At 46.0% G+C, this 12,881-nt stretch overlaps 1 protein-coding gene and 1 non-coding gene across 2 annotated transcripts in view; one reads left to right on the top strand and one right to left on the bottom strand.

Annotated features, from left to right (window-relative positions):
- Nucleotides 1-368: 368 nt before the first annotated feature.
- On the bottom strand, nt 369-440 carry trnah-gug (transfer RNA histidin (anticodon GUG)). The gene has a single exon. It is a non-coding gene; the product is annotated as a tRNA-His (tRNA).
- Nucleotides 441-3,370: 2,930 nt separating this feature from the next.
- LOC137302291 (probable G-protein coupled receptor 139) overlaps nt 3,371-12,881 on the top strand; it is a 28,170-nt gene continuing 18,659 nt past the window's right edge. Inside the window, exon 1 of the mRNA XM_067971933.1 lies at nt 3,371-3,425. Within this exon, the coding sequence (XP_067828034.1) occupies nt 3,371-3,425 (55 nt within the window). The remainder of the gene's footprint in view (nt 3,426-12,881) is intronic.

Genomic DNA, 12,881 nt, shown 5'->3' with positions numbered 1-12,881 from the left:
TTCAAGGCACAAATGAACATTGGTGCGAATGGGACATGTGCCCAATAGAAACAGCGGTCGGAGCAGAACAAACTTAAAGGCGTGAGATCGTGAAAGTGAATGTTAGAGTCGGCAATGGAGCAGGAAAGTGTCCATGAAATGGGAGGAGGAAAGGAAAGGCGGCCCATTGACTGTGGAAGGAAGAAAAAGCTTGGAGAAGAGATGGGTTTGAACTGTGGAACATGAAGTACATGTGAGAGTGCTGGGATTTGATGGAATAAATAGGTTTTCGCCACCAAAAAAAATGTTTTTTTCATTTATTAAATATTGATATATTGTTGTATTCTTTTCGCAAGCGCGGGAGAGAACAAAAGGAGCAGCGCACACTATGCCGTGACTCGGATTCGAACCGAGGTTGCTGCGGCCACAACGCAGAGTACTAACCACTATACGATCACGGCGCCACACATCAGTGATGAAACTTCTGCCCGAACTATTGAAATAGCGCTTTAATGTAGCAAAACGTCCCAATGCGCTTCACAGGAGCGTTTTTAAACAATATTTGACACCGAGCCACAGAAGGAGATATCAGAAACAAAATACTGCGGATGCTGGAAATTTGAAATAAAAACAGACAATGCTGTAAATAATCAGCAAGTCAGGCAGCGTCTGTGGACAGAGTTAACGTTTCAGGTCGATGACCCTTCGTCAGAACTGGAAAAGGTTGAAGATTAAACAGTTTTTAAACAAGTACAGAGTCAGGGAAAGGGATGGGGGAGGAAGGGGAGGGGAGGAAAGAACAAAAGGGAAGGTCTCTGATAGGGTGGAGGGCATAAGAACATAAGAACATAAGAACATAAGAAATTGGAGCAGGAGTAGGCCAATCGGCCCCTCGAGCCTGCTCCGCCATTCAATAAGATCATGGCTGATCTGATCCCAACCACAAATCTAAAGAACACAAGAAGTCGGAGCAGGACCCGGCCACATAGCCCCTGGGCCCTCTCCGCCACCCACAGGGCATTGACCGATCCGAACTCAGCTTCATGTCCAATTTCCTGCCCGCTCCCCATAACCCCTAATTCCCTTTACTTCTAGGAAACTGTCTATTTCTGTTTTAAATTTATCTAATGATGTAGCTTCCACAGCTTCCTGGGGCAGCAAATTCCACAGACCTACCACCCTCTGAGTGAAGAAGTTTCTCCTCATCTCAGTTTTGAAAGAGCAGCCCCTTATTCTAAGATTATGCCCCCTAGTTCTAGTTTCACCCATCTTTGGGAACATCCTTACTGCATCCACCCGATCAAGACCCTTCACAATCTTATATGTTTCAATAAGATCGCCTCTCATTCTTCTGAACTCCAATGAGTAGAGTCCCAATCTACTCAACCTCTCCTCATATGTCCGCCCCCTCATCCCCGGGATTAACCGAGTGAACCTTCTTTGTACTGCCTCGAGAGCAAGTATGTCTTTTCTTAAGTATGGAGACCAAAACTGTACGCAGTATTCCAGGTGCGGGCTCACCAATACCTTATATAACTGCAGCAATACCTCCTTGTTTTTATATTCTATCCCCCGAGCAATAAAAGCCAACATTCCGTTGGCTTTCTTGATCACCTGCTGCACCTGCATACCAACTTTTTGATTTTCTTGCACTAGGACCCCCAGATCCCTTTGTACTGCAGTACTTTCCAGTCTCTCGCCATTAAGAAAATAACTTGCTCTCTGATTTTTCCTGCCAAAGTGCATAACCTCACATTTTCCAATATTATATTGCATCTGCCAAATCTCCGCCCACTCACCCAGCCTGTCTATATCCCCTTGCAGGTTTTTTATGTCCTCCTCACTCTCTACTTTCCCTCCCATCTTTGTATCATCTGCAAATTTTGATATGTTGCACTCGGTCCCCTCCTCCAAATCGTTAATATAGATTGTAAAGAGTTGGGGACCCAGCACCGACCCCTCCTCCAAATCGTTAATATAGATTGTAAAGAGTTGGGGACCCAGCACCGACCCCTGTGGAACACCACTGGTTACTGGTTGCCAGTCCGAAAATGAACCATTTATCCCAACTCTCTGCTTCCTGTTCAATAACCAATCCTCCACCCATGCCAGAATATTACCCCCAATCCCGTGATTTTTTATCTTAAGTAATAATCTTTTATGTGGCACCTTGTCGAATGCCTTCTGGAAGTCTAAATACACTATGTCCACTGGTTCCCCTTTATCCACCCTATACGTTATATCCTCGAAGAACTCAAGCAAATTTGTCAGACATGACTTCCCCTTCATAAAGCCATGCTGACTTTGTCCTATTAAATTATGCTTATCTAAATGTTCCGTTACTGTCTCCTTAATAATAGACTCCAAAATTTTACCCACCACAGATGTTAAGCTAACTGGCCTATAATTTCCAGGCTTCTGCCTACTACCCTTTTTAAATAACGGTGTTACATTAGCAGTTTTCCAATCTGCCGGGACCTCTCCTGAGTCCAGGGAATTTTGGAAAACTGTCACCAAAGCATCCACAATCCCTACTGCCACTTCCCTCAAGACCCTAGGATGGAAGCCATCAGGTCCAGGGGATTTATCCGCCTTGAGTCCCATTATTTTACTGAGTACCATCTCCTGAGTGATTTTAATCGTATTTAGCTCCTCCCCCCCGAGAGTCCTCTGTTTGTCCAGTGTTGGGATATAGAGTGTCCTCTACTGTAAAGACTGAAACAAAATATTTGTTCAGCATTTTTGCCATCTCCATGTTTCCCACCATTAATTTCCCGGTCTCATCCTCTAAGGGCAGGAGTGATTAAATCACAAAAGGGGTGATGGTGCAAGGCAAGGAGGGTGGTAATGAGACAAGTAAAGAAACAAAAGATGGGTCTCGAGGAGCTGTAAATGGCAACATTAGAACCATAACCAGCACTTGATCTCCGAAAAAATGTGAGCAGTGTTTATGATCTGAAGTTATTGAAATCAATGTTGAGTTCAGAAGGTTGTGAAGAGTCTAATCGAAAGATGAGGTGCTGTTTCTCGAGCTTATGTTGAGCTTCATTGGAACGGAGTCGGAGGTCGAGGACAGAGAGGTCAGAGTGGGAGTGGGACGGGGAATTAAAATGGCAAGTGACCGGAAGCTCAGGGTCACGCTCGTGGACTGGGCGGAGGTGTTCAGCAAAGCGATTACAAATAAATCGCTGTTTCACCTGGAAGGAATGTTTGGGCCCTGGAAGGTGGGAAGGGAGGAGGTGAAAGGGCAGGTGTTGCATCTCCTGCACTCGCATGGGAAGGTGCCGTGTGGAAGAGAGGACCAGGGTGTCGTGGAGGGAGCGGTGCCTTTGGAAGGCTGAAAGTGGAGGGGAGGGGAAGATGTTTTTGGTGATGGCATCACGCTTGGACAATGGTGGAAATGGCAGAGGATGATATGTTTAATGTGGAGGCTGGTGGGGTGGAAGGTAAGTTTTTCATTTTATTTTCAACATCCAATATTGCAGATAAATGAAAGTGAAACTTCTAAAGCAGCAATGACCTCTTCGTTAGGGAATTGAACCCCAGTCTCCCACATAACAGATGGGACACTCACCACTCTCCGAACGAGGAATTGATGTTTGGCAGACCATAGGTAATTTAGATGATTTTTAAAATTCTTTCATGGGATGTGGGCATCGCTGGCAAGGCCAGCAGGTATTGCTCATCCCCAATTGCCCTTGAGAAGGTGGTGGTGAGCCTCCTTCTTCAACCGCTGCAGTCTGTGTGGTGATTGTTCACCCACAGTGCTGTGAGATGGGGAGTTCCAGGATTTTGACCCAGCGACGATGAAGAAACGGCGATGTACTTCCAAGTCAGGATGGTGTGTGAATTGAAAGGGACTGTGCAGGTGGTGTTGTTCCCGTGGACCTGCTGTCCTTTTCCTTCTCGGTGGTAGAGGTCGTGGGATTGGGAGGTACTTTCGAAGAAGCTTTGACGAATTGCTGCAGTGCTTCCTGTGGATGGTACACACTGCAGCCACGGTGCGCCGGTGGTGGAGAGAGTTAATGTTTAAGGTGGATGAGGTGCCAATCAAGCGGGCTGCTTTGTCCTGGATGGTGTCGAGCTTCTTGAGTGTTGTTGGAGCTGCACTCATCCAGGCAAGTGGAGAGTATTCCATCACACTCCTGACTTGTGCCTTTAAATGGTGGAAAGGCTTTGGGGAGTCAGGAGGTGAGTCACTCACCACAGAATACCCAGCCTCTGACCTGCTCCTGTAGCCACAGTATTTATGTGGCTTGACCAGTTAAGTTTCCAGTCAATGGTGACCATCAGGATGTTGATAGTGGGGAATTCGGCGATGGTAATGCCGTTGAATGTCAAGGGGTGGTGGTTGGGCTCTCTCTACTTGGATATGATCATTAACTGGCACTTGTCTGGTGTGAATGTTACTTGCCACTGATCAGCCCAAGCCTGGATGTTGTCCAGATCTTGCTGCATGCGGGCAGGGACTGCTTTATTATCTGAGGCATTGTGAATGAAGCTGAACACTGTGCAATCAACAGCGAACATCCCCGCTTCTGACCTTATGATGGAGTGAAGGTCATTGATGAAGCAGCTGAAGATGGTTGGGCCTTGGACACTGCCCTGAGGAACTCCTGCAGCGATGTCCTGGGGCTGAGATGATTGGCCTCCAACAGCAACCGGGAGAGAAACTAGAGAAAGATGTGAGTTCAGGGCTAGGACAGGGGGGAACCGTGGGGGAAGTCTCAATCTTAGTGATAAAATAGTCCATGAGCTCCGCACAATTTTTGTGGTGAGGGTGGAGGAGGCAGGGGGCTCAAGGAGTTTCTTGTAGAAATAATAATTTGTAGTGAAGAAGAGATACTGGGGGTATCATTACGGTGCAGGATGATCCTGGAATAGTGAGCAGTTTTCTGTCTCTCTCTGTTTAGGGCTGGTGAATTAGCCCGGGTCTGTTCACAGAGCGATTCTGCGTTTTATTTCTTCCTCATTATTGTGGTTCTGACATCGAGGTGAAGAGTGAGGCAGAGAACAGATTTTAAAATTGCTGGAATATCAGTGAAATTAAATCGTGGAAAGTGGAAAAGTCCGAGTCAGTTTTTCACTGTATTTTCCTCATCCGATGTTGCAGATAAATGAAAGTGAAGCTTCTAAAGGCAGACCTTCCCGTCGGGGAATTGACCCATCTCCAGGGTGATAGACACTGATACTCACCACGATACTAACGAGGAACTGGAGCCGGAAGGGGATGTACGTTCACCACAGATGCTTCACGTTTCAGTGAATCTGTTTGAACTGTTCATTTGATGACAGTTTGTTTAACTTTCCACGGACCACTGTTGAAAGAAAGATGACCGATCACTTTTCCATCTCATGTTGGATCGTGATGTGGGGAGTGCGGGAGAGAGTGAGACAGAGAAAGAGACAGAGATCTTCTCAGGAAAATATAGAAAATATGAGGCACACACACAGACAGACAGACAGACACAGACAGACAGAAACAGACACACATACACATGGAGTGACTCAGAAATACTGAGAGTCAGAATATGGATAAATTGGCTGATTTTTGTTCTATTTCTGTCGTAGATTTCGTGAAATCTTACAGATCAATTAAAATGAGCATAAAACTCGAGGTACTCAATGCCGTGGAATTTTATTTCACTTCAGAATGATTAATTCTACAAGAAACTTGTTGAATTTTGAAACGCAGAGATGAAACGGGTTGATAAATGACGGGATCTGAAGTCTGTCAGATTTGATCCTGCGCGGGGGAAATGAATGAATTTCTAATCTATCACCTGAACCACTAGTTAGTAAAAATTGCAATTGTTCTGCATCCAGTCCTCAAATAGTCTCCGTACAATAATATTCTGAAAGTGACAATCACCTGTTTATTTTTCTATGTAGTTTTTGTTCAGGAAGAAGCTCGGCGAAGACATAAAATTAAAGTTGGCGTCTGATAAATGCTTCCTCCCCGTCGGGGAATTAAACCCCGGACGAAGGCGGGGCAACTCACCACGATAAGAGAGAAAGAAAGAACGAAAGAAAGACAGAGTCAGTTGTCGTTGTCTAACAAAGAGATGGAAATGTAAAAGGTTCTTTCAACAGTGGCCCGTGGAAAATGAAACAAACTGTCATCAAATAAATAGTTAAAAGAAATGCACTGATCCGTGAAGCATGTCTAACACCATCTGGGATGAGTGCACGGTCAATGCAGCAGTTCCTCGTTAGTATAGTGGTGAGTACCCCCGCCTGTCATGCGGGAGACCGGGGTTCAATTCCCCGACTGGGAGATTAAACTTTCGCCGCCTTTAAAAGCTTTTTCTCTCATTTATCTCCAATATTGGATGCGGAATGTACAGTGTAAAACTGACTCGGAGTTTCCCACTTTCCCCAATTTAATTTCACTGATATTCCAGCGGTTTTAAAATCTGCTCTCAGCTTCACTCTTCACCTCGATGTTCGACTGGCTTCTGTGATGGTGGGGATTTCGGGAGGAGGCCGAGATGGATCATCCACTCGGCACTTCTGGCTGAAGACGGTTGCTAACACTTTGCACTCACGTGCTGGGCTTTACCATCATTGAGGATGGGGATGTTCACAGAGCCTCTTCCCATTTGTTGTTCAATTATCCACCATCATTCACAAATGGGTGTGGCAGGACTGCAGAGCTTTGATCTGATCCGTTGTTTGTGGGATCGCTTCGCTCTATCTGCAGCATGCTGCTTCCACTGTTTGTCAAGTAGTCCTGTGTTACTTTCAGGTTATTGGTGTGTGTATATGTCTGTGTGTGAGTGTTTATGCAGCTAGGAATGTGTGTGTTTGTGTATGTGTGAATATGACTATGTCTGTCTCACTTGTTTCTCTGCGTTTCTGAGTGTCTCTCTTTCTTTCTATCTGTCACTTTTTCCCTGCTCCCCAAATAGTTTTTCTCTGGACCTTGACTGAGAAAGAGATAGAAAGTAAGTCTACTTTCAACAGTGGCATGTGGAAAGTTAAACAAATTGTCATCAAAGAAGTCGTTAAAATAGATTCACTGAAACATGCATCCTTTTCATTGCTGTATGTGAGATCTTTCATGTCTGCGCCTGTTCCGAGACCTGTCTGTCTCCCTGTATCACCATCTTTATCTTTCCGTTTGTCTCTCTCTATTTAGCGCTAGTGACAGCGCGATTCTGCGTTTTGTTTCTTGCCGATCATTGTGGTTCTGACATCGAGCCGAAGAGTGAGGCAGAGAGCAGATATTTAAAATCGCTGTGAAATCAAACTGTGGAAGTGGGAAAGGCCGAGTCAGTTTTTCATTGTATTTTCAACATCCAATAGTGCAGATTAATGAAAGTGAAGCTTTTAAAGCAGTAACAACCTCCTACATTGGGGATTGGAACCCCAGTCTACCACAGGACAGACAAGGATAGTCCCCACTATACTAACGAGGAATTGATGCAGGCTGGTAGGTACATTCACCACAGATGCTTCATGTTTTAGTGACTCTTTTTGAACTATTATTTGATGGCAGTTTGTTTAATTTTCCACGGGCCACTGTTGAAAAAAGACTTCCCGACCACTTTTTCATCTCTTTGTTCGATTATGTCCAGAGTAAAATTATGTGGGGAGCGCGGGAGAGAGTGAGAGAGAGAAAGAAGGAGAAACAAATCCATTCAGGAAAACATCGAAAATGTGAGACACCCACAGACACACTCATGCATCGACAGACACAAAAATACACAGAAAGACACACCTACACAAAGAAACAGACACACTCGCATACATATAAACATAGAGTGACTCAAACATAGGGAGAGACAGACCAGTGGGAATTTGGACGATTTTTTTTCATTCTTTCATGGGATGTGGGCATCGTTGGCAAGGCCAGCAGGTATTGCTCATCCCTAATTGCCCTTGAGAAGGTGGTGGTGATCCTCCTTCTTGAACCACTGCATTCTGTGTGGTGAAGGTACTCCCACAGTGCTGGTAGATGGGGAGTTCCAGGATTTTGACCCAGCGACGATGAAGGAACAGCGATGTACTTCCAAGTCAGGATGGTGGGTGAATTGAAGGGGACTGTGCAGATGGTGTTGTTCCCATGTTCCTGCTATCCTTTTCCTTCTGGTGGTAGAGGTCGTGGTTTTGGGCGGTCCTTTCGAAGAAGCTTTGGCGAGTTGCTGCAGTGCATCCTGTAGATGGTACACACTGCAGCCACGGTACGCCGGTGGTGGAGAGAGTTAATGTTTAAGGTGGAAGAGGTGCCAATCAAGCGGGCTGTTTTGTCCTGGAAGGTGTCGAGCTTCTTGAGTGTTGTTGGAGCTGCACTCATCCAGGCAAGTGGCGAGTATTCCATCACACTCCTGACATGTGCGTTGTAGATGGTAGAAAGGTTTTGGGGAGTCAGGAGGTGAGTCACTGACCACAGAATACCCTACTTCTGACCTGCTCCTATAGCCACAGTATTAATGTGGCTTGACAATTTAAGTGTCTGGTGAATGGTGACGCCCAGGATGTTGATGGTGGGCGATTCGGCAACCGTAATGCCATTAAATGTCAAGGGGCGGTGGTTGGACTCTCTCTTCTTGGAGATGATCATTGCCTGGCACTTGTCTGGCACGAATATTAGTTGGATGTTGTCCAGGTCTTGCTGCATGTGGGCACGGACTACTTCATTATTTGAGGGGTTGTGAATGAAACTGAACACTGTGCAATCAATAGTGAAAATCCCCACTTCTGACCTTATGATGGAGTGAAGGTCATTGATGAAGCAGCTGAAAATGGTTGGGCCTCGGACACTGCCCTGAGGAACTCCTGCAGCGATGTCCTGGGGCTGAGATGATTGGCCTCCAACAACTACTATCATCTTCCTCTGTGCTAGCTATGATGCCAGCCACTGGAGTGTTTTGTCTCTGATTCATATTTACTTCAATTTTATTGGGGCTCCTTGATGCCACACTTGGTCAAATGCTGCCTTGATGTCAAGGGCAATCACTCTCACCTCAACTCTGGCATTCAGCTCTTTTGTCCATGTTTGGACCAAGTCTATAATGAAGTCTGGAACCGAGTGGTCCTGGAGGAACCAAAAGTGAGCATCGGTGAGAAGGTTATTGGTGAGTAAATGCCGCTTGATAACACTGTCGACGACACCTTCCATCACTTTGCTGATGATTGAGAGTAGACTGATGTGGCGGTTATTGGATGAATTGAATTTGTCCTGCTTTTTGTGAACAGGACATACCTGGGCAATTTTCCACTTTGTTGGGTAGATCTCACTGTTGTAGTTGTACTGGAATAGCTTGGCTAGAGGCGCGGCTAGTTCTGGAACACAAGTCTTCAGCACTACAGCCAGGATTTTGTCGGGGCCCTTTGCCTTTGCTGTATCCAATGCACTCAGCCTTTCCTTGATATCAAGTGGAGTGAATCGAATTGGCTGAAGACTGGCTTCTGTGATGGTGGGGATCTCAGGCGGAGGCCGAGAAGGAGCATCCACTTGGCACTTCCAGCTGAAGATGGTTGCAAACACTTCATCCTTGTCTTTTGTACTTACGTGCTGGGCTCTGCCATCATTGAGGATGGTTGTCCATCACCAATCAGGACTGGATGTGGCAGGACTGCAGAGCTTTGATTTGATCCGTTGTTTGTGGGATTGCTTAGCTCTGCTCCATAGCATGCCACTTCCGCTGTTTGGCTTGTATGTGGTCCTGTGTTGTATCTTCATCAGGTTGGCACCTCATTTTAGGTACGCCTGGTGCTGCTCCTGACACGCTATTCTACACCCCTCATTGAACCAGGGTTGATCCATTGGCTTGTTGGTAATGGTAGAGTGAGAGATATTTCGGGCCATGAGGTTACAGATTGTGGAGGAATACAATTCAACTGCTGCTGATGGCCCACAGCACCATATGGATGCCCAGTTTGGAGCTGCATAGATCTGTTCTGAATCTATCCCATTGAGCACGGCCACCACACAATATGCTGGACAGTGTGAAGACGGGACTTTGACTTCACAAGGACTATGCGATGATCACTCCTACCAATGCTGTCATGGGCAGATGCATCAGCAACAGGTAGATTGGTGTGGAAGAAGTCAAATAGGTTTTCCCTCGTGTTTGTTCTCTCACCACCTGCCACAAGCCCAGTATGGCAGTTATGTCCTTCAGGACTCGGCCAGCAGTGGTGTTACCAAACCACTCTTGACGATGGACAGGGAAGTACCCCACCCAGAGTACATTCTGTGCCCTTGCTACCCTCACTGCTTCCTCCAAGTGGTGATCAACAGGGAGGAGTAACGATTCATCAGCTGAGGGAGGGCAGTCAGTGGGAATCAGCAGGAGGTTTCCTTCCCTTTTTTGACCTGATACCATGAGATTTCATAGGGTCCGGAGTCAATGTTGAGGACTCTCACGGCCACTCCCTCCTGACTGTATACCACAGTGCCGCCACCTCTGGTGGGTCTGCCCTGCAGGTGGGACAGGACCTACCCAGGAACAATGATGGAGAAGTCTCGGGCTTTGGCTGAAAGATATGATTCTGTGAGTGTGGCGATGTCAGGCTGTTGCTTGATCAGTCTGGGACAGCTCTCCCAATTTTGGCACAAGTCCCCAGATGTTCGTGAGGTGAACTTCGTCGGGTCGACTGTGCTGGGATTGCCTGACCCTTGTCCAGTGCTGTGTGGCCCACACTGCTTTATTCTTATTACGACTTTTATGTAACAGGATTGTGCAACTGAGTGGCTTGTTAGGCCATTTCAGAGAACCGTTAAGAATCAACCACATTGCTATTGGTCTGAGGACGGCATGTTTCCTTCCCTCAGGCGGGCATCAGTGAACCAGAGGGATTTTTATGACAATCCAGTACATTCACAGTTACCTTTTCTGATAGTAGCTTTTCAGTCCCGATTTTATTTAATTAACTGATTTTAAATTCCCCAGCTCCTGTGGTGGAGATTTGAACTCATGACTCCCGATTATTAGTCCGGGCCTACTGGATTACTAGTCCAGTAACATCATCACTATGTGACCGTACCCTTTCCCTTGGGCTTAAGGGAGAGGAGATGAGAGCTGTACCAGGGTGGCCGAACAGTGTGAGAGAGAGTAATGGTTTTAATGGGGACAACTGCATCAAAAGTGGAGGTGAGAGTGTGATTGAGCAGATCGGTAGCTGCAGAAATGTCGTGGTGAATGGAGGGCCAAAGGCTGGACAGTTGGGACTTTGAAATTGTGATTGTAAGTGACTTGGGGGGAGGGTTTTTTTGATGGATGAACACAGAAGGAAGTAGGTTTTGGAGGGGGAAGGGGGATGTGGGTACAGAGGGATACAAGGAAGTGATCAGGGATGGCCTTCTCCGTGAGTATAGTGATGAGTGTCTTCGCCTGTCACGTGGAAAGACAGGGGTTCAATTCCTCCGATGGGGCGATTAAACTTTCTGCCTTCAAAAGCTTCACTTTCATTTATCTGCAATATTGGATGCAGGAAATACAGAGCAAAACTGACTCGCAGTTTCTCACTTGCCACAATTTAATTTCACTGATATTCCAACGGTTTTAAAATCTGCTCTCTGTCACTCTTCACCTCGATGTCAGAACCACAATAATGAGGAAGAAATGAAACGAACAATCTCACCGTGAATAACATCAACAACAACTTGCATTTATATCGAGCCTTTAAGGTAGTGAAACATCCCAAGGCGCTTCAAAGGAGCGATTTTCAAACAAAGTTTGACACCGAGCAACGTGAGGAGATATTAGGACAGGTGACCAAAAGCTCGGTCAAACAGGCAGGTTTTAAGGAGTGTCTTAAAGGAGGATGTGAAAGGTGCTATATGAATGCAACTTCTTTGTTTCTCACAGGGGGCCGTGTCTTGTTCCTCGTCTCATTGAGATCTCAGTTAATTGGTCTGTTCTCTCCACAGATGGGGCCCGACTCACTGAGTGTTTCTAGAATGTTGTGTGTGACTCGGGTTTTAGAGTAAATGATAAAAGGACTGTCGTCAAACACCAGGCCATGAGCTGCTGCCCAGCTGCTGAGTGACCCGTCGGGACATTGTTGCTTGCTTCCCTTCAGCTTGTGGTTCTGGATTTTTGGTGCACTGTCCCTTTAAGAGCTGTGGTCTGCCTGCAGCGGTGAGACAAGTCGCAAAGGCTCCCAGAACTATGCTTGGCTCTGTCTTTCACTGAGGTGCAGAGATCAGCCAGACTTTAATGTAAATTCCACCAGCTGGCAGAAAAGAGTGAGTAACAACTCGTTTGAACCCAGAGTGTGAGCTGCGGCCAATAATAAAGAAGTGAAAAATTATCTTATAAGAACAGAAGTGGGTCATTCAGCCCCTCGATCCTGTGCCGCCATTCAGTCAGATCATGACTGATCTGTACCTCAACTCCAATTACCCGCCTTTGATCCATATCCCTTGATATCTTCATCAAACAAAAATCTATCAATCTCAGTCTCAAAAATCATTTTGAGTTAACTAACGTTAGCCAGAAAGAGAGGAAATCAGGAAGAAAATGGAGTTCCAGAGAAAGAGGGAATAAAAGAGGTAGATTAACAGACAGAGAAATTTGGGAGTCAAGTAAAAGGAGTGTGTGTGAGGGAGAGAGGCCTGGGCATTGAGAGAGACAGAAAGAGGGGGAATGAGTGAAACAAGGTGACAAATTGCACAGTAGGGCGATAGAGGGAATAGCAGGACCGGCCTGGGAATGGGAGTACAGAAGATTCAAGGAAAAATGTCACATTGGTGAACTGGGTTTCGATATTTCTTACACTGTGTGCTTGTGGTTTCAATCTTCATGTAATTTATTAAACTTAGAAATTGTGACTCTGTCATTGTTGAATTCATTGTTCCAAAAGTTTACTCAGCTGGTCGATGTGTCATGTTCCGTCACCTTAATGAGTGTGATAGTCAAAGGTCAGATGGGACCAAAACTTATTTGTTC

The sequence above is a fragment of the Heptranchias perlo genome, chromosome 35 (genome assembly GCF_035084215.1).
Source record: "Heptranchias perlo isolate sHepPer1 chromosome 35, sHepPer1.hap1, whole genome shotgun sequence".
NCBI classification, from domain to species: Eukaryota; Metazoa; Chordata; class Chondrichthyes; order Hexanchiformes; family Hexanchidae; genus Heptranchias; species Heptranchias perlo.
The sequence above is the reverse complement of the archived record's forward strand: the minus strand, read 5'-3'. Positions and strand labels throughout refer to the sequence as shown.